Raw genomic sequence first — 19,669 nt, 5'->3', positions numbered from 1 at the left:
GCCGGGAGTTGTAGTTCTCCGCTCCTCCCTCCGGGGAGACCAGCGCGGGGGCCGGACTCCGTATCCCAGGAGGCGCCGCGGCGGCGCCCTCCTCCCTGCCCGTCCCTCGGCGTCCCCCCCTGCGAACATGGCACCTGCCGGCGGCGGCGGCCGCGGGGCCGCCCGGGGGCTGCGGGCGGCGCTGGCGGTGGCGGCGGCGCTGGTGCGGGCCGCGCTGTCGCTGAGCGAGCGCTACCCGGCCGTGTCCCTGCTCAAGCAGGAGCTGCACCGGCAGCGCCAGGGCCCGGCGGCAGAGTGGGCAGAGCAGTACGCGGCCGAGTGCGGTGAGACGGGGTGGGGATGGGGGTGGGCACGGGGATGGGGCTGGGACCGGCAGCGGGGCCGGGAGGGGGAGCCCCGGGGTCCCTCAGGGTCCCTCAGGGCCAGGGGGGGATCGGGGGGTTCACAAAGCCGTGAGCCGCGGCTGGCCGCGAGGGCCGGGCAGACTTTCACCCGGCGCCGAGATCAATAAAAGCTGCGCAATGTGGTGGGGAGGGCTGGCAGCGAGCCCTGTGGCTGGGGGGGGTACGGGGTGCTGTAAGGCAGCCTTTAATTTAATATATATATACACACACGCTTACCCTGCTTGCCCTAAAACAGCAGCACAGCACTCCGCTCCTTGCTATTTAAATCTTGTGGCCAAGTGAATCGCCCGCTGGAAGCGTCCCTGAAGCTCCCAGCTCCTTGGGCAGCTCTCCCAGGAGCCGTGGCTCTCGCTGTCCCGAGGCCTTCCTCTTGCCACGAGGTCCAGGAGTGTCTCTGCTGATCCCACGGAAAGCTGCTAACAAAGCAGGGCGATACAAGCCTGACTGTATCTAACCTGTAGACAAAGACAGCTCTTCTCCTCCTGTATGTACAGCATCGTCATTGCCCCGAGAATTGCGAAGGTGAAAGGGTGCTTTGCCCCCTCTGCCTTGCACCAGGTAGGCTGTTACCGTGCCCTGCCACCTTGTTCAAAAACTTGTTCATTAAGTTTTCACTGCTGTACAGAAAAGGATTCTGGAGTTAGCAGGTCGTGCCGGCATCTCCTTATTTTGACACGTGAAGCCAAACATGCTCAGTGAGCCTACGCTGAATTCCCCATCACTGACTTAAGAGCACTAGCACAGAACTAATAACCTATTGATGATGCTGCCCATGGCAAGGGAGAGAAACATTTTGGCCAGCATAAAGAACAGGGCGGTGCTGAAACCTCTCCCCAGCAATGATTTTTCTGGGAGCTGTGGGTGGTGAGCCACTGTTCTTACAGGACTTTGTGACTTCAGACTTTCACCTTCTGCTTTTCACTAGCCCTGCTTCTGTTGTAAAACTTCTCCCACCCAGTTATCGTTTATGGCTCAGCTTAGTTCCAAGTTTCTGCTTACAGCAAATGGTTTTAGATACTCTTTGACTTCCTTATAAGAAGGTTGTTTCATTTTGTTTTTCCCCTGCACTTGAGAGAAATGGGGAGTTAGCTAACTGCAGGCCTTATGTCATCAAACTACAAGAATAGCACTGCCTGCCAAACTTAATGAGAATGCACATACACCCTCTTCCCCCCTTTCAAATTTAGTATCAGTCTAGGGGCTTTTTGTTTGTTTGTTTGTGGTGTTTATTTACTTTGTTAATCTTTGCTGTCCCAACAAGCTGTGTATCATTCCTAGATTTCAGTGTAGTATTATCCTTAGTAATATACCTGTGACAGTCCTGCATATGTTTAGTCAGTTATGATTTGCCATGTTCTCTCTACTTTCTGCAGTCTTTGTTAGCTCTGTGTCCTGGACTTCCAGCAGCAACTCTTTGCCCACCTCCATGTGATCCCTTCCATTAATTTTCTTCCACAGGTTTGGAATGATGATTTGGTCTTCTATTTGTTGGGCAAGAAAACAGGATCACAGTGCTAGCTGGGGACAGACCTACCCCATTTTTTTTCCCTTTCTTGATTCCAGTTTCCCTCCCCGTTTTATTACTCCCCTGCTCTATTTTTGGGGGAAGCTAAGATAAACATGAGGAAGTGTGGGATGTGTTGGCAGAGCATGTGTGTGACTTCTTGAATTCCTAAAGGTATTAATTTTCTCTTTTTTTTCCCCTAGACTCATCATTTTTGCACTTCCGTGAATCAGATTGTGACATAAGAGGGACTTCATCTTGCGAGTCTGTGCTTTCTCTCAACACAGAAAAAATTCTGGTAAGCTGTTAAGAATATAATGTACAAAAGTTTTTAGTAGATTGAAGTGACACTGTGTTAATTCCAACCGGTTATGCAGTTAATTTTCAGCAAATAACTATAATTAGAATCTATTAATTAGCAGGCACAGGTCCCCAAAGGGCTTAAGTACAAATGAACTAAAGTTGCTCATGAAGGAATGGCTTTGTAGTACTCCAGCATGAGTTTTTAGGGCTGTCAGCAGTATAAACCATTGAAGCTTTCTTTTCATTATAGGAACAGAGCAAAAAGTGTATAATGGGTTTGGGAAGGTTACTGTTACACTCGTAGGTGGTTGAAATATCTTTGTCATGGGTGCAAGTGATGGGACTTCTTTTGACTGAACAAGACAAAAATAAAAACCAAAACCAGAAGGCAGGAAGACAAAGCACAGTCCTCTCAGTAGAGGAAATGAAGTTAAAAATGTCATCTGAAGCTTAAAGTGTTAAGCTGTTTTCTGCAAAGTTAAAGATGTACAGATGTGCAGCTCAAAGGAAGAGAACTGAGCAGTGAGAGAAGTTAGTTTTTCCATTCTTACTTCCAGTTTGAAAGGTCTACTGAATGAGAGTTTTGCATTTTTCTAATGTGTGGTGCTCTGCTAGGCTTACAGCTATCTTTGGAAAAAAATTATGAAAACGAACAGGGTAGAGTATGTCAGTAAATGGGGGGCTGTCTCAGGCAAAATCAGTTTGTGCAGATAAGATTTGTGTTCCCAAAATAGTTTAGGCTTTGCTAAGCCTGTTGTAGTCTCAGCTGTAACCAATTGAAAGTTCTTAGGACAGCCTTTTTTTTTTCTTTAGCATGGCACTACTAAGTTAAACTTGTCTTTATTGCTGGAGCTATGCTTTTTTGGTATTTCATTTTGTGTTTTACTCTTCTGTAGTACTCTTCCCTTTGTAGGAGACAAAGGAATAGTTGATGAGGTAAAAACTGAAACTTTCCTATGAAGTAACACATGTGTTAAACTTCTAAAACTTCACGTTAGATAGGTGTAATGTATAAACAGCAACCACTCCCTGGAATACTGTCAATGTTCTTTCATTTGAAACCTTTAGTTAACCTTTTGTTAGAGAGGATAGCGGCAGTGTCTGATTGAAAACCAATTTTTTCTCCCTGTGGAAGACTAGGATTGAATTTCTTTTCAATTAGATCAATCACAGTAGTCTTCACACTTTGTCTTCACACACAATCACACTTTGATTTAAAACATTCTCTGTTAAAGTTCTGTTAAATTCTTTGTCGTTGTTTGCTAAACACTACAAACCATGATGTTTTACAGAGTCAAGCGAAGTCACTTGCAGAGCAAAAAAGATTTCCATTTGCTACTGATAATGACAGCACAAATGAAGAACTGGGTAAGGTGTCTTATATGAGGTTTGTTTGTGCAGGTGAAGTACATGCTGAGTAGTAGTACTGAATGCTTTGAAACTGAACTATTGATTCCTATGTGATACATTAATTTTAAAACTATCCTAAAAAGCTCAGTGCATTTTCTCTGGTTACACAAAGAGAAAACAGATATGTTTTCCTAAAAATCCTCTCTGCTATGCTCACTGGAATTCTTCCCTGAGTCTGCTTAAGCAGGTGTTCAGAAATCATTCTGATTAAATCCTGTTAAACAGTCTCAACTACTTTCTGCTTCCCTTTTCTGTCACTATTGATGGCTAAAACTATTCAGGCATCCAGAAAAATCTCAGTGGGATGTGCTTTCTGAAAAGTATAGGTCTTGGACCTGTTTTGTGCTTTCCACACACTCTTTTCATCAGTGCTTACAGGCAGCAAGAAGGCTTTCTGTATTTCTGTCCTTCTGTAGTCTGCTACTTGTTGATGTTTTTTCAAAGCACTTTTGGGGCAGAAGATGGAGGCATTTCAAATAAAGCAACGAGAAATCCTTTTCTCAAAAGCTTTGAGGAAGAAGTTACTTGCACTGCTTCTCCAAAATGGTATCCTATGAAGGAAGCAGTGGGCACTACGAGGCAGCAAAGAGATTGGTGAGAATGTGTTTCAAGGAAGACAGCAAAGGGTCTTTTGTATAAGAGCAAAGGGAGTCTTTCCTCATAATTTGTGTAACAAAGTAAAAACAATTGGGTAGTTATTTGTTGATGTAACTTCTGCCTTCAAGGATTTATCCAGCAAAAGTTATGGATTTAATCTTTCATATTGCTAGCATACCTAACTAGGTTTCCAGAATCTTTTAGGGAATGCTGAACTTCCAACCAGCAGAAAATATTTGATGCTTTAATATCTGCACTGTAGACTCTGAAGAGTATGCCAGAGGGTCCCTATTATCATGTTTTGCCTGTAGGCTGACATCTAGCTACTCACTTTATTTCAAGTATGTCCTGCTGTGAGGAGCCTGGGTCCCTCTTGTTTCTGTGCTACTGCTTGTAACTGTTCTGAGGAAAAGTAGTGTGGAATGTATCTTGCATTCTGAAGAAACTTAGTATGCAGATACTTGGACAAATGGATCATTGTTAACCCTTGTATGTCATTATGAAAAATCTACTTGTAATGTTTCTAGTACTTGAAGATTAGTTGAAAAGCTGGAATTTAAAAAGCTGATATTCTGTCAGCTACTGTCAATCAGTTGCCATAGCTTTACAGACATAGTCTACAGCCTCGTGTGTTTTGCCAAGAGTCTTGAGTAAAGATAAAAACTGAAACTCATTATCAGCAAGACAAGTAGTTTCCATTTTCTTGCTTCCTCAGCTTTTTTGTTTAATGATAGCATGCTTGAATTCATCTTCTTTTTATTTGCTGGTTGTTCTGTGTGCGGGGATTGGAACCATAAAGATGATACCAAGAAACCTGTAGGCTTGGAGGATAGTGAAATGACAAAAACTCAACAGCTCTTCAAACTGTCCTTGATTCTTCCTGTTTTCTTTCAGTTGGTGGCTATGCTATGTGTCTGCACAGAGTGAAGCTTTTTATGTATTGAGGAAAAAGTTTATATTGCACATGCACTTCCTTCTGTGTAAAATAAATGCTCCAAGAATTTAGGAGTCTCTGGGTTAAACACATTTCTCACTTCTTTCACTTATCTTTTTTCTTCCTTTAATGAACAGAGTTTAGTGACACTGCCTAAAGATTGTGGCCTGCCTGAAAAATCTCTGTGTCTTATAAAAATATTTCTGTTCTAATTGGCTTTATTTGTCTGTTTATGTTTGAGTAAATAATTAAGCTGATAGACCTCATCCATTCTGCTTGGATGACTGCTAAAACTCAGTATAAGAGTGAGGAAAAGTAAAATTCCAGTGCCCAGTTCTGCTCTCAGCTGTTCATGTGAACTGCTGGGGGAAATGTTTTTCTTTACCTTTCATAGCTCTAGTTTTCAAGATGCTTGCTTTTTGTGGGCAGATCTTAGTCCAGAGCTAAGACCAGTGAAAGATTGTTTCATTAAGGGTGTTGTAGGTATTCAGCTGTCAAAACTGAACTTCAGTCACATAAGCACAACCACAGCTTTTCAGTCTTGTGACTTGACTATTTTTGTATCCTGTGAAGATTACAGGAACATGTTACTAAAAACAGTGGTCTGTTTCTTTTTCAAATACTTAGCTTCTGCTCCAAAGGCAGGGTACAAGAACTTTAAAACTTTTTGTGTTTTAAAATGGGTAAGGATTCTGTGTTTTTCAATCTCAGTTTTATAAACAACAGAGTCACTTTTGTTTTTCTAGGTACTTCAAGTGAATGAAAAAAAATGCGAGCTATTAAAGTTTAGCAAAATGTACGCAAAGAAATAAAATCAGATGCTTTCTAATAGGAGTATCAAAAAACTATCAGTGTTAGCCAAGCTCCCTTACAGTTGACAGTTCACATAGGGCTACCAAATAGGGTCGTGGTACCTTTCTAACATGAACTCTTTCTTAAACTGCTTGCAAAAAAAGAGAGGGGTGAGGGACAAAACCCAAATTCAGGTGAGCATAATCCAAACTGAAATAATTAACAAAGGGTAGGTAATGGTTGAAGAAGGCAATTTCAGTGGCAGTTTAGAAAACAATTGACCAACTAGTATAAGTTCCCAGTATGTACATTATGTATATTCCTGTAAATGCAACCAAATTGTAAAATGTATGTGTGAAGGAAGCCAGCTGTTTTTTGATGTTTTACTTACACTTGAATTTCTTGTTAGCAATTGCTTACGTGTTGATTGGCAATGGCCTGTATGATGAAGCCATACGACAATTTTCAACAATGCTTCAGGTAAGCTTTCTTTTTGGACTCCTCAAGCTAAATGTAGTAGTTAAGGGAAAAAACAAACAAACAAACACACATCACTTTATGAAATTATCTGATCTAACCTATGGCTTTTACTAAACCATATTGAATTAAGGGTTTAAAAATGAGAATAACAGCTCTGATATTTATTTTTTGTCCAAGCATAAGCATGCTTTTAAAGTCAGGTGATTCACATCTTGGTTAGTTGGTGAGTATTTTTCTCATCTATACGAATAATATTTTTATGATGTTTCGATTTAAAAAAGCATCTTCAGAAACAGATTTGTGCAAGATTAAGTTCCTTTAATTCCTGTCTTAGTGTGTAGACTGAGATCATTTAATTTTGCTGTGTATGGGAGGAGATGGGCTGCAGTTAGGATGCTCCTAGTAACATCAGGAGAAAACAGAGCGAGATCGCTTACTGCTAGTGTCAAGTTCCACTTTGCATTCTTAGTGATAATACTTTTGTATGATGGATTTATCCTTCTTCAGTGGTAAACATGTGATGAGGTTGTAAGTAAAACTTAACTAATACTTCAGGATATTTGTTTCTGATCAAGGTAGAAAATTCAGAATCTTCTATGAACCTGGGTAACCACTTTTGAAACAACAACAACAAAAACAAACAAACACAACAACAACAAAAACAACAAATAAACAAACAAAAAAAACAATACCTAAAGCTGATATCAAAATACTGTGTTTATATGGCCAAGAACCTGTGACTATGAGAAGTATGTGCCTTCTGTTTTTTTCTAAACTGGTTGTAGTGCACAAATGGAAGTGGTAAAGTAGTACTGCAAGTATCATGCATGTTTTGACTCAGGTAGCATATGGCTCATACTTTGAGTGAAAGTATAATAACAAAACTATTATAAATAAGAGTTTTTATTAAAAATAACAATTATTATAGGGAACTTATCAGAGGACAAACAAGCTACGAATCAGAACTTTTTCCAATTATTTAGAGATATGTCATTGGTATGCTTCTAATGTAAGGAATGATTTAACTTTTCTAATGAAAAATCCTGCTTCTAAAAATTAAGTTATAAAGCTCTTCCTGCCTACTCTTCAGTAAGAAGGTAAAATAGAAAGTGAAGATAAGCGAGATATATCAACTGTAGAAAGTTACTGTGAAAAGTGTGTGTGTAATAGAGCAGATTTGTAATGCACACACTTCAGCTGAAATCATGATATCATGATTAGATGCCTCAAAGAATGTAGAGTCATTAAGATCATTCACTCTGTCTTCCATAAAACAATTTTAAATACACTTATTAAAATGATTATTGGAACATTTAACAGAACAAAACATTCATGCTTAGTCATTATATTAAAAGTAGGGAAGTTACCTGAACTTGACATTGGCACGTGTACAGTTGGGATCAGTTGAAGTCTGGCAAACTGTCAGCATTGGTTACACCACTTATCTGTTGTTTAGTCAATGCAGTAATTTGTTTCCTGGCAGTTGTCCCAGGTAAATGAGCACAGCTATGTACCTGGTTGCAGGTATTTAAATTGGCAATTCCTGACTGGTTTCAGGGAACCCCTAACTGCCTAGGCCTAGTTGTGCCAAGAAAACCAGCTCTGCAGTTGTAGTTCTTCATATTTAGGTGGGAAGCCATGGCTGGATTACATTTTATTGCACAAGATGTTGTTTAACTAATAGAACCTTTCAGAGTCTAAACTCCTTCCCTCTTGTGTTATAAAAATCATAAATACAACCAGAAGAAAGGAATAAAAAGTATACATGAAACTTGTCTGTATCTCACTATTGAGTGCTTTTGCTATAAAATAGTGTTAAAAATGCTGTGTGTAGCATTTCTCATATGAAGTCTCTTCTCTCCCATCAGATTTGTTGGAGATGTTTAGCTCTTTTTCCAGACAAATCCTGCCCACTAATTCCAGTATACTAAACTGGAAGGTTGTGACCATATGAAAGTATAGGGTGTAATACAATCCATGTGATATCTTTGCCTGGCAGCTGTGGTTGTTCATTGCTTGCTAGTTGATAGCAACAAGAATTAAACATTTATTGAAGAAAGATGCTTATTTTTTAAGCGATTACTACATTTGTTTCTAATCTAACAGGAAGAACCGGAGCTGGTTAGCGCAATCTATGGACGAGGGATAGCATATGGAAAAAAGGGACTCCATGTAAGTAGATGATTATTTAAAGTTATAGGTGACTGAATTATTTGAAACTAACCTATAATAAGGCCTTTTCCAGGAGGAGCTTAAATTGATCGGTATGTACCTATCAAGTTGTAAACTCGTGCTCTCCTGCCATAGGCGATGCAGAAGTGTCCCATGTCCTTCCCTTGGTAGGTGCTCTGTAACCTAGTGATCTAGTGGACCATGCTACTCAGCCCATGGGTGTGTTCTTTGTGGGACTGTGAAAGTAAAGCAACATGAAGCAAGGATGCCAAAGGAGAATATAGGAACAGTTGCAAGTGGTGAATTGTAATGCTCAGAGCTGGGATCTACAGCTACTTGAAAGAGTTATCAGATAAGATAATGAGCAGTGTCTTCTAAAATGCAGGTTTCTGAAGCCCCACAGAATTTATCTTTGTATCTGGTCTGTATTTGGAAATGAAAAATCTTTTATTGCAGCATGGAAAATCATCAGCTCTTGCAGTCCAGTAGGCTTTATATTGCTTCTTGATAGACACGGTTCTTCAAATCTTATTGAACAAATTAATACATTTCAAGTTATGTTACTTAGAGCTGACTGCTCAAAATTTTCCTGAGCAAAAATAAGTTTTAAAATAGATGGAGTTTATATAGCCTGTTAACTCATGATTGAGTGGTCTCTCGGTATTCTAGAGGGAAGAAGAATTGAATAACTTCTAGAAAAATTCTCTTGTGCAGGATCTTTAATTCTTTAGTGGTGCTGACAGGAGCTTAAAGTCCCTCGTATTTGCATGTTTTTAACACCAGCCTGATTTTTTTTCTGTGTTTTGTTAGATGTTACTACACTTTTGCTTCATAAAAATGAGGTTTCTGTCAACAACTCTTTTGAGACACTAAGATGGTGTTTAGCATGTTAAAACTGGTTATATAGCAGCTTGCTATGTAGCCATTTTTTTGTAGATGAAGTATGTGCTCCCATCCTACAGCTTATTGAGGAAAATCTAAAAACTTAGACAAGACACTGACGCCATCAGCTGATTGCCAGAACTCCTCAGATCGGGTTATAAATGGTATTGATGATAGCACTGGTGTGTGCGTGCGTGCATGTGTGTTGGAGTTCATGTGCAAGCTTGAGCCAGCTTTGCTGCCAAGAATACATTATTAGAGCTGCAACACAAAATTGATGTTTACAAGCAGAGTTCATTTTCTTATAGCAAATAGGTGTTTTTCAGCTATTTGTAGCATGCCGCATCTTAATCTTGTTAGCAAAGGTGTGAAGGGCATTTAATGTAAATCAATGCACTTTCAGAGTCTTAGCCAAATGAATTGTTCTTCATCGCTCAGAATGTATTACTGTAAGTACGCACAGTTGTTTACCTTGCTTATTTCTCTCCTTTTCAGGATGTGAAAAATGCTGAACTTGCTCTTTTTGAGCTCAGTAGGGTAATTAGTCTAGAACCAGATCATCCTGAAGTATTTGAACAACGAGCAGAAGTGAGTATTTTTTTCTGTCTTTTCAGATATTTGGAGGTTGTTGCAATTGCACAGTGTTTTCAAGTATAATTTTCCATGTAATTTCTGGAATGTTTACTTTTAAAATTAAACATACATGGAATGTAATTACTATAGACAATAGTATAGCATATATTATGTTTAAGTGTACAATTATTTATAAAATATAAAATATTTATAAATATGTTTTTTTTTAGTAATCTTGATCTAAAAATATGAAAGGCATTCATATAATTGGGAAATAGGCAAATTTTGGTTGGGGGGAATACTTTGCCTAAACTGAAAAGGTTTGAGAAGGTTTTAATTACGTTTTCTGTTGAGTACGTTGGAATTACTTTGAAATACAGTATTTTGCTTTGGTTGTCTTGTTTCTGTTCAAAATATTAAGTTCCTAAAAATGATGATGGTTGAAGGTACACTGGTATTTCAAGGGAAAGATGCTTTCAGATTTTCTATTTCATAAGAGCTTAGAAAAAGGAGAATTTTCTGGCCTGTTCTAAAAAATATATTCTGTTACAGCTGAACATGAAAAAGAATAGTTCTCATATTTCTAAAACTAATCCGTTCAGCCTGCATGCCCTAAACTGATGTTTTCGTTGGGTCTCTTAGATACTGTCCCCTCTAGGACGAATCAGTGAAGCATTATCTGACCTCACCAAAGCTATTCAGCTACAGCCATCGGCACGGCTTTACAGGCATAGAGGCACCCTGTACTTCATATCTGAGGTTAGTGGATTTGGGTGGTTCTCTTTGGTTCTGGTTGTGTGGGTGTTGCTGGGTTTTTGTTTGGCATTTTCTTGTGCGTTTTTTATACTAATTGCTACTTTTGTTCAATACCATCTTTACTATTTAAGCAGAGAGGGGGAAGCCTTGTTTTTAACGTATTTTACTTTCCAGCAGTTCAAAGATATTATTCAAGGATTTCATCTGCATTTCTATTTAATGCAGAGAAGCAGAGGGCAACTACATGGTTTACCTTGCGTGCTTGTCTCCAATTATTGTGTGTGTTTGAGGAATAGGATATGGATAAAGAATTTGATTCATAACCTCCAATTGCATTTAAGGAGTATTATTAAATACTAGTCTAAAAAGGAAAAGTTATGGCCACCACAGTAACTACTATATATGCTTAAAAAAACCCTAATACCCTGTTTTGTTATGTAATCAGTTTATGTTGATTTTCTTACACTTTGAAGATAAGTTACTCATTTTATATTAAAGATTGTCTGAATTCTAGTAGCTGACAGCTCACTTTGCTCTGATCTGTCTCTGTGTCTAGTCTTTTTTTCCGTTTACTTTGTTTTATTACAGCACTCACTGAAAAAGTTGAAAGTGCATTATTCATTCCTTATTTGTTGATACTCTGAGTGGCAGTTTACAATCATTGCTGTTTGGCCCTGAGGGTAACTTCATATATCAAAGAAAATTCTGTAGTTTAACTTTATGAAAATACAAATATATATTACTCTTTATTTGTATAGTGTTTCTTCTGTCATCTAAAATCTGCTTTATCACAGGATTATGCAACAGCCCACGAAGATTTTCAGCACTCGCTGGAACTGAACAAAAATCAGCCTATAGCTATGCTTTATAAAGGCTTAACCTTTTTTCACAGAGGACTCTTGAAGGTAAAGTTATGTTAAATAACAATTCTCTATTTGAGGTTATTTCCAAAAAATAGCTGTAGAAATCTCATTTGGTGTTGGCATACATATTTCTCTCACATAAAAACTTTAAGGCAAAAGGAGTAAAAGCAAAATGAAAATGCTTTTAGTCCAATTCTAACAATGTAATGCTTCATAATATGACATGTAAGTACTGCTGGTCTTGATGGATGTTGGTAAATCAGTCATAACTGATGATGTGTTTATGTAGTGCTTTCAAAGATGTTTGTGTTTTGCATCTCTGCTAAGATCTGCATAGTTGTATTAAACTTTTTTTTTCATGAAATGGAGACTCCTTAGAGGAGCCTGTGAATGGGAAAGGGATGAAGAGGAAAATAATATTAGATTCTTTCTTGAATGAGCTAGAATCAAGCTATTATTCAAAGAAACCAGGAATAGAGAACCCTACATCAGTGCCTGTGATATAAGTTGATTCTGAAGCGCTCATAGATAAATAGGGGGGACATAATTGTTCCCTCAGATTCTAAAATGAGCAGAGAAGTTGTTTCCTTTTTCAATCAGCTGAAACCAATTTGAGATGCAAAGATAAAACTGTGATTCTTAAATTTCAAGAGAGTGGATTGTTTTTTGCCTTTACTAACAGCTTGGAATTCAGTAGAGGTTGTATGAAGAAAGCCTGACAGAACCAGGAGACAACCCAGAACTCCTGGGTTTCAGCCCAGTGTTTTTCATAGTTTATCACTACCCTTTTTGTATCCACGCTGGTATTTTCCCCTCACACACACACTCACTGTACAAGGTGAGAACTCCAGGATGTCACTGAACTTACTGTCTGAATCTTATCTCAGTCAAGTGAGGTACTTGCAAATAATAGTTGGATTGAATTTCTGATTTCTGATGTAGACAGCCAAAAGCCTAGAAAGTGAACGTGGAAATATAACTGACAAGAGTAAATAATGCCTCGATCTTCAAGATAGGAACAATGCTTTCTTTTTTCAGATTTACAAAGTGACACAATTCTATGCTTTCCTCCACCCCATTTTTTTTTCCTGGAGGAAGTATCTTACCCATCACTGCCCTTTCATCCCTCTCTAATATTCTGTTTCTGAGAGATTGTTACTGAGTGGCTCTGCATTTCCAAGCATACCTCTACTCCTGTTTATCCTCTAATAAATTACTGTCAGGAGTGGTTCTTAAAGCAAGGCTGTTCAGGTCACCTCTTAGGTTTTACTAGGCTTGCTGGAAACTGAGCTTTGGCTCAGTTCAAGAGGGTATTAATTTTGGAGGGGTGTTAATTTTTGAGTGAAAAGACATTGCTTTTGGGGATAATCTTCCGGCATCTAAAACTTATCTAGAGTATACAAGATGGTCAGTAATGGTAGATGACTATCTTATATTTTTGTTCATTAAGTATTTTGGTGCTTCTAGTAGATAATACTCAGAATATATTTGATGTCTATTCTAAGAATTTGGACAGGGTTTATACTAACTGTACAAGTAACTTAAATTTCTTACAAAGTTTTGATGAAAAACTAAATCCATGGCAAGTAACTATTGACGATGCTAAAATGGTATGGAGGTAATAAGTGACAAAACTTTTTTGCTGTTATCTCTCTATAGGAAGCCATTGAATCTTTCAAAGAAGCTCTGAAGCAGAAAGCAGACTTCATAGATGCATATAAAAGTCTGGGACAAGCCTACAGGTAAAGACATTCAGAAATAGTTTTAAACTTCTTCTATATGATTGTCTTCTTTAAAATACACTCTTAAGTTTCACATATTTGTTACAAAACCATGCAGAATCATATGTGTCCTTGATAGCTCCTGTGGCCAGTATGGCTACATGAGCATGTGTTCAAGACAAATAATTTTCAGGTTTGCTCTGTAGTTTTAATTCAGTCCCCAGCAGCTGTGGATCAAAGGTTAGGTGAATGGCAGGTATCAGTAAGATGGGAAGTAACATAGTCATCAACTGAGTATCTCTGCACATTGTAGTTCTTTTCCCAACTTGCTGTGTCTTGTCAACTTTCTATTTCATATTTTACATTACTGTTTTTGGAAAGTATTGATCTGTGGCAGAAATGCTGTTGCAGCATAAGCATATTCTGTTTATCAAGGGTTAAATGGGGTAGGGATGGTACACAAGCGTTTCATACAGATTTTAGTTATGTGGTCATGTTCTCTTCAGGCTGTATGCTTCCTTCAGCATACAGAACATGCAATATTTACTGAAAGCAGTGAATTACATTTACTACATTAATTTTTTATTGTTAGCTTTGTGGACTTGTGCCTTATTACAGTCTCTGCGTTCTGAACTCAATATAATGGTTAGTTTCCTCATGAGTTTTTCTGTGGTATTTGTTACTGTGGTGTGTGAATACTTTTCAGGTGCTAATGAATTGTCAGTAATTTAGCCTGGAATGTGGGTAGGTGCCTTTTTACATTTCCAATAAATCCTTTAACTCTATTGTTTTGTGTTTGGATGTGAGACTTTCTCTCTCTCATCTTTTCTATCCTGTGTCCAAGAAACTTCAGTCTGAAGAAATTTTATTTTGAGGGATGGGGATGAGGGGGAAACAAGCTTTTTAAAGTTTCATTTTGCAGTGGATTGTTGTCTTACAAAGCAAAAGTCACTAAATCAGAGCATTCCAATCAGCTGAAGTATGTTGCTTTTCTTCCCTCTCACTGTCCACCACACTCAAAGTTCTCTGGTCCTCAGGAAATAATGGCAGAAGGAATGTAAAAGAAACTTCATTTCTTGTTTTGCTTGTTTTTTGTTTTATTACACTTAATATGCAAAGCACAATTACTGTTGGCTCATCTAAAACGCTCAACAGTTAGATAAGGAATCTCAGCCAACAACCAGAAGATAATTGGAATATTGTTTAATAACAGAGGGGGCTATAACTAGTGGCCAACTATGAAAGTCTGAAATACTTTCCCATAAACACACAGGTGTTATGAGAGGCAGAAATAATATCTAAGTTCTCCAGGACAGCCCTTGGTTAACTTCAGCTGACAGATGCTTCTTTCTTTCTAAAATTACATATTTTAAGTTCACACCTTCTTTCTTCTACATTTCAAATATGGTGCTTAAAAAAAATCTTTTAAAGATTTTTTTTTATAGTGGAAGTAGACAATTCTGAGTCTCTGATTTGTCCTTCTGCACAACATCAATTATGGCATTTTATTTAATTTCTGCTTTGAGTCTAGTGACTTCTGTGTTCGTGCATGTGCTTGAAACAGAAGAGCTGTGGTTAATCACTGATCTGTCTAAAAATTCTTTTTGGCAAATGTACTTAAAACTAGTTAATGTTGTTAGTCTTTTCTGGCATTGCTAGTTTGGATTAATTTCAGGTAATGTAACTTGACCTAGAAAGAACTTCAAGATCTTAAATTTTAAAAATCAGTCTCCTGGACAAATATTTGAGGAAAAAATTACTTGTGTACTATTTCTATTTTTATTTATTCTGGACAGTAAAAACAGACACAGAGAAACTAAAAGCTGTCCTGACCATGGAGTAAGTCACTATGTTTGTTAGTATGTTTTTAGTTTCATCTTTCAAACACCACGCGCTTTCTTATTCAACATTTTAAGTATTTTGTATATTAAATAAATATTAAAGTATATAAAAAGTTAAAAGACCTGTCAGAGATTGCATTCTCTAAGAATGCATTTTTTGGAAATTTTGGTTCTGTTAGGTTCTGAAACCCATACTTAAATTATTTTTTTTTAATGGTTTATGTCCATATAGAATTGTGGAAAATTTTTGTGGTCTTGTGGCATTGCATATTAGAGTACACATTTCAGCTAGTAAAAAACTTCGTGCAGCTGTTAATACCACCAAAGAACAGTTAGAGAATTACTGCTTTTGCTGAAGAAATTTCCTATTAGTATTGCATTCCATTTTGATGATATCCCCTGTGGGCACATGAAAACAACTTTTAACAAGTAAATTTGCTGTCACCATTAACTTCTGTATTTTTCACTTTATACTTTATGGAATTCCCTAGGGAACTTGGCAACTTCGATGCTGCTACAGAGAGCTTCCAGAAGGCTTTGCTGCTAAATCAAAATCATGTTCAGACATTACAGCTCAAAGGAATGATGCTTTATCATCATGGTAGCTTAGATGAAGCACTGAAGAATTTTAAGGTATGTAGTGTAAGACCCACTTTAAATAAGAAATCAAAATATTTTAACAAAAGTGAGTATACAAGAAGTGTTAAAAAAAAAAAAAAAAACAAATTCCAAGATTTACAATCTGAATGCAAATAAGAATGTGCATTTGAATTAAAATGCAGTTTAAGTCTGTCATAAAAGATTTATTAAAACCTTGGAGTTTAGAATTAAAAATGAAATTTGGCTAAAACTAAGATACTTCTTCTAACTACTTTATGAATTCCTAAAATCCTGCTCTGGTTGAAATGTTTTATCTGTTTTTTAAAACTTGTAATTGTGTTCTAACTAATAACTTTGGGTTGAAACTTTAAATGTTTATTTGTACCTGGGGGAAGAAAGGATTTAGTCATCTTTGTAATTTTAAGCTTAAAAACAAAATTTTACAAAGTTCCATTTTTGCAATAATAATTTCTGAGGCATTTTCCGTGTTTTGAAACAACTCACACTATGTAGTTATTCACTGACCTTGGGGAAAAAAAAGTACATAATTCCATAGGTAAATAAAATCTTGCCTCTTTCCATGGACATTAAGTAACAGCCTCATTTTGCAGGCAGAACAATAATGATATAGATACGTGGTTAACATTCGCTTTTAAAACAATAATTGAAATGAGATGTGGACATGACTATATTCCCTTTGAATGCGACTGTGCTTATTCTAAGGAGAACACTTCCTTAGTCATTATGTATTCCTCTTGTAGAACACAATTTGTAGATACTGGTATAATTGAAAAGATGGTTTAACTTTTAAGACAGAGATGTTCCTCTAAAGAGATGTAATTGTTAGAAAAAGAATCAGAGCATTGTTTAAATGAATGAGTATCAGTTTGCTATGTGTTTAACATACAGTAAATATTTGACTAAAATAATGAAGTGTACTAATGCATGAACTAATGAAGATATCACACCATTTCTTCAATCCATATGTTGAACTAGTCAAGAAAACCATATTAATATAATGACTGTTTTTTTTCTAGTTTCATTCAACTAATGAAACTAGACCTGTTATCATTAGTGCAAACACAGTCTACTTTCATAACAATTAGTGTGATCAAAAGCATATTTGCACTGGCAATTCCTTTTCTTTAGTAAAGCTGGAAGTATTTTTCTTTGCTAGCAATCTAAGTACCTGGAAGAATTTGAAAGAAAACTTTGGTGGGAAGTGCTTCTTAATAATCAGTAAATCTTGTCAGTAGGGAAGGCCTTCTGACAAAACAGGTTAGCTTATTTGAAGATTCTCATTCTCTGTTTCTTGATTTGTGAATGCTTTATTCCTTTAACCTTTTAGAGGTGTCTACAGCTAGAACCATACAATGAAGTATGCCAGTATATGAAAGGACTCAGCCATGTTGCAATGGGACAGTTTTATGAAGGCATAAAAGCTCAGACTAAAGTTATGTTAAATGATCCACTACCAGGCCAGAAAGCCAGTCCAGAATATCTGAAAGTGAAATATCTCCGAGGTGAGTTGATTTTTTTCGCTTTAAATCCTGTAAGAACCCTGAAAGTGCAAGTGTGGTTATAATTATGTCAATTTTAAGGAAACATTGTACATCCTGAGGAGCACAATAGAGTGTGTCATCCAGAAAATGTACACACTTGTTTGTTCATACAGCTAAAAGTCGGCACCGTAAACCTGATGCATGTTTCTGTGAAATGGTAAAGTGGTACTTAGCTGAAGTAGGTTTATGTCTGTCTTGGAAATTAGCTAATAACAAAACTTGATTATTGAAGAGTAATACCTTATTTAAGTTATGTTGGATAACCGACAAATATATAATCTGTTTTCTGATCTTATATAATTACAGAAGTAGAATGATCATGCGAACAGTATTTAATTTTATTTCTTTCCTCCAGAGTATTCTAGATACTTGCATGCACATTTGGATACCCCTCTTACAGAGTATAATATTGATATAGATCTTCCTGGAAATTTCAAGGACCACTGGGCCAAAAATCTTCCTTTTCTTATAGAAAATTATGAAGAACAGCCAGGGTTACAGCCACATATAAAGTGAGCAATTTTATTTTTTTTAAGCCTACTCACAATGCTTTTTCTTCTGCTTGACTTTTAAAAATGTTATTCTGAGGCACTTATACTGTGGAAATCCAGTGAGTGTAGGTTCTTTCGAAAACTGTAGCAACTGGAGTTGATTCAGTTCATAAAAGAGGAAGAATGATACTTACAATGACTTTTTTTCAATTTGATTTTCACATAAGCAATATTGTTTCACATCATACAGCTTTAATGATTTACTATTCTATTTTGTTTTCTTTGCAATCAACGTTAAGGCATTGAAAAGTTTGAGAAGCTGAGTGCAATGCTATGTAGCACCCTTACTAGTTTCTTGCTATGTGTTAAGTTTTATTTATTTTATTTTATTTTATTTTTGTTAGAGGTGTAATTTCTCAACTATTAAGTAGATTTGTTTATAACAGATGGGTTTCACTAGGAAAAATATTCTCCAGAATAATTTAGATAACCAATATTTTAGGGGCAGCATAATATCAGCTAACAGAGCAGGGGATTTATTAGACTAGTCCTCAGAAATATGCACTTGAAGGATAGCAGTTTCTCCTGATGTAAATGAATTTCTAGATATATTCTCACTTAATCCCTCTATGTAAAAATAATGCTGAGTTAAAAATATATGGCTTTTGTGTTAAAAAGATGGATTCTATTCCATATATGCAAGAAGCTTTTACAGAATTAAGGGATAATTTGCAGAATAAGACTTCCAGTTTCTATATGTATTCTTTCCTTACTTAGTATTGAGGTTCCTCAGGTAAGCATGGCATTTAAAGAAGGTGTGTTATTGGTTAACTTTTAGTGCCAATTACTATGAGAAAGTCTGAAGATGAAATAGTTTTTGATAATAATAAGATGAGTAGAATGAGGATTTGATTTGAGATAGTGTAACTGCCATATATTGTGTATATTTAGTGAGGTGGGAAAAGAAACGAGTGTCAAAAAGTCAGTTTTTGAGTATTTCCCACATGAACAGTATGGATTACCAGACGAACAAATTGTGTTTTATAACTTCTAAGACCTATGTTGCCAAGTTATGTCTGATGTATGTTTTTCTCCTCTGTAAGAGATGTGTTATTTCAGAATTTTGAAAGCTATAAGACTGATGTGCAAGAACTCATATGTGTAGCTGATCATCTGGGTTCCATGATGCAGTATGAGACACCAGGATTTCTTCCAAATAAAAGAATACATAGAGGTATACTGAAAAAGCTCTGAACTTGAGAATTAAAAAATTAATGTGGTTACAATTTAATGCCATGCCTTTGCTACCTGCAAATTGGTCTTAAGCTCTACTCATTTCAAATACTTATATAAAATTTAAAATGAAAATAATAATTATATCAGCAAATTTCCTGGAAAAGATGATCTCCCAGTTCTTATTGATATGGGCATTTTTTTCTGTAAATACATCACTTCCCTGCTTCAGTTTTCCTGTCTGTACAAAAAGAAGTGTGTGGTTCTGATTGCTTTTCTGTTTTTGTTGTTTGTCCTTTTCTCCTCCTCCTCCTCCCAGCGATGGGATTGGCTACTTTAGAAGTAATGCAAGCTGTGCAGCGGACATGGGCAAACTCAAAAGTTCGGATGAATGGGAAAACCAGACTGATGCAGTGGAGGGATATGTTTGACATTGCTGTGAAGTGGCGAAGGTAATGATAAGACAGAAAACAAGCCTTAAGTTGTAATAATGGTGCATGCTTCAGTTAACCAAAGGGTTGTAGTCCAAACAGGTAGAACAATTGTTATTT

General features: G+C 37.0%; 1 protein-coding gene across 2 annotated transcripts in view; it reads left to right on the top strand.

Moving 5' to 3' along the window:
* The first annotated feature begins 86 nt into the window (after positions 1 to 86).
* The window catches only part of TTC13 (tetratricopeptide repeat domain 13), a 38,252-nt gene continuing 18,669 nt past the window's right edge, over positions 87 to 19,669 (top strand). For both annotated transcript variants that reach the window (XM_068676829.1, XM_068676828.1), the window contains exons 1-14: positions 87 to 323; positions 2,112 to 2,206; positions 3,504 to 3,579; positions 6,354 to 6,424; positions 8,531 to 8,596; positions 9,974 to 10,066; positions 10,694 to 10,810; positions 11,602 to 11,712; positions 13,330 to 13,412; positions 15,724 to 15,865; positions 17,181 to 17,355; positions 17,750 to 17,906; positions 18,989 to 19,119; positions 19,438 to 19,570. In XM_068676829.1, the coding sequence (XP_068532930.1) occupies positions 128 to 323; positions 2,112 to 2,206; positions 3,504 to 3,579; positions 6,354 to 6,424; positions 8,531 to 8,596; positions 9,974 to 10,066; positions 10,694 to 10,810; positions 11,602 to 11,712; positions 13,330 to 13,412; positions 15,724 to 15,865; positions 17,181 to 17,355; positions 17,750 to 17,906; positions 18,989 to 19,119; positions 19,438 to 19,570 (1,646 nt within the window). In that variant the 5' untranslated portion in view covers positions 87 to 127. The remainder of the gene's footprint in view (positions 324 to 2,111; positions 2,207 to 3,503; positions 3,580 to 6,353; positions 6,425 to 8,530; positions 8,597 to 9,973; positions 10,067 to 10,693; positions 10,811 to 11,601; positions 11,713 to 13,329; positions 13,413 to 15,723; positions 15,866 to 17,180; positions 17,356 to 17,749; positions 17,907 to 18,988; positions 19,120 to 19,437; positions 19,571 to 19,669) is intronic.

The sequence above is a fragment of the Anas acuta genome, chromosome 3 (genome assembly GCF_963932015.1).
Source record: "Anas acuta chromosome 3, bAnaAcu1.1, whole genome shotgun sequence".
Classification (NCBI taxonomy): Eukaryota; Metazoa; Chordata; class Aves; order Anseriformes; family Anatidae; genus Anas; species Anas acuta.
This window is presented reverse-complemented; position numbering and strand designations above follow the sequence as displayed.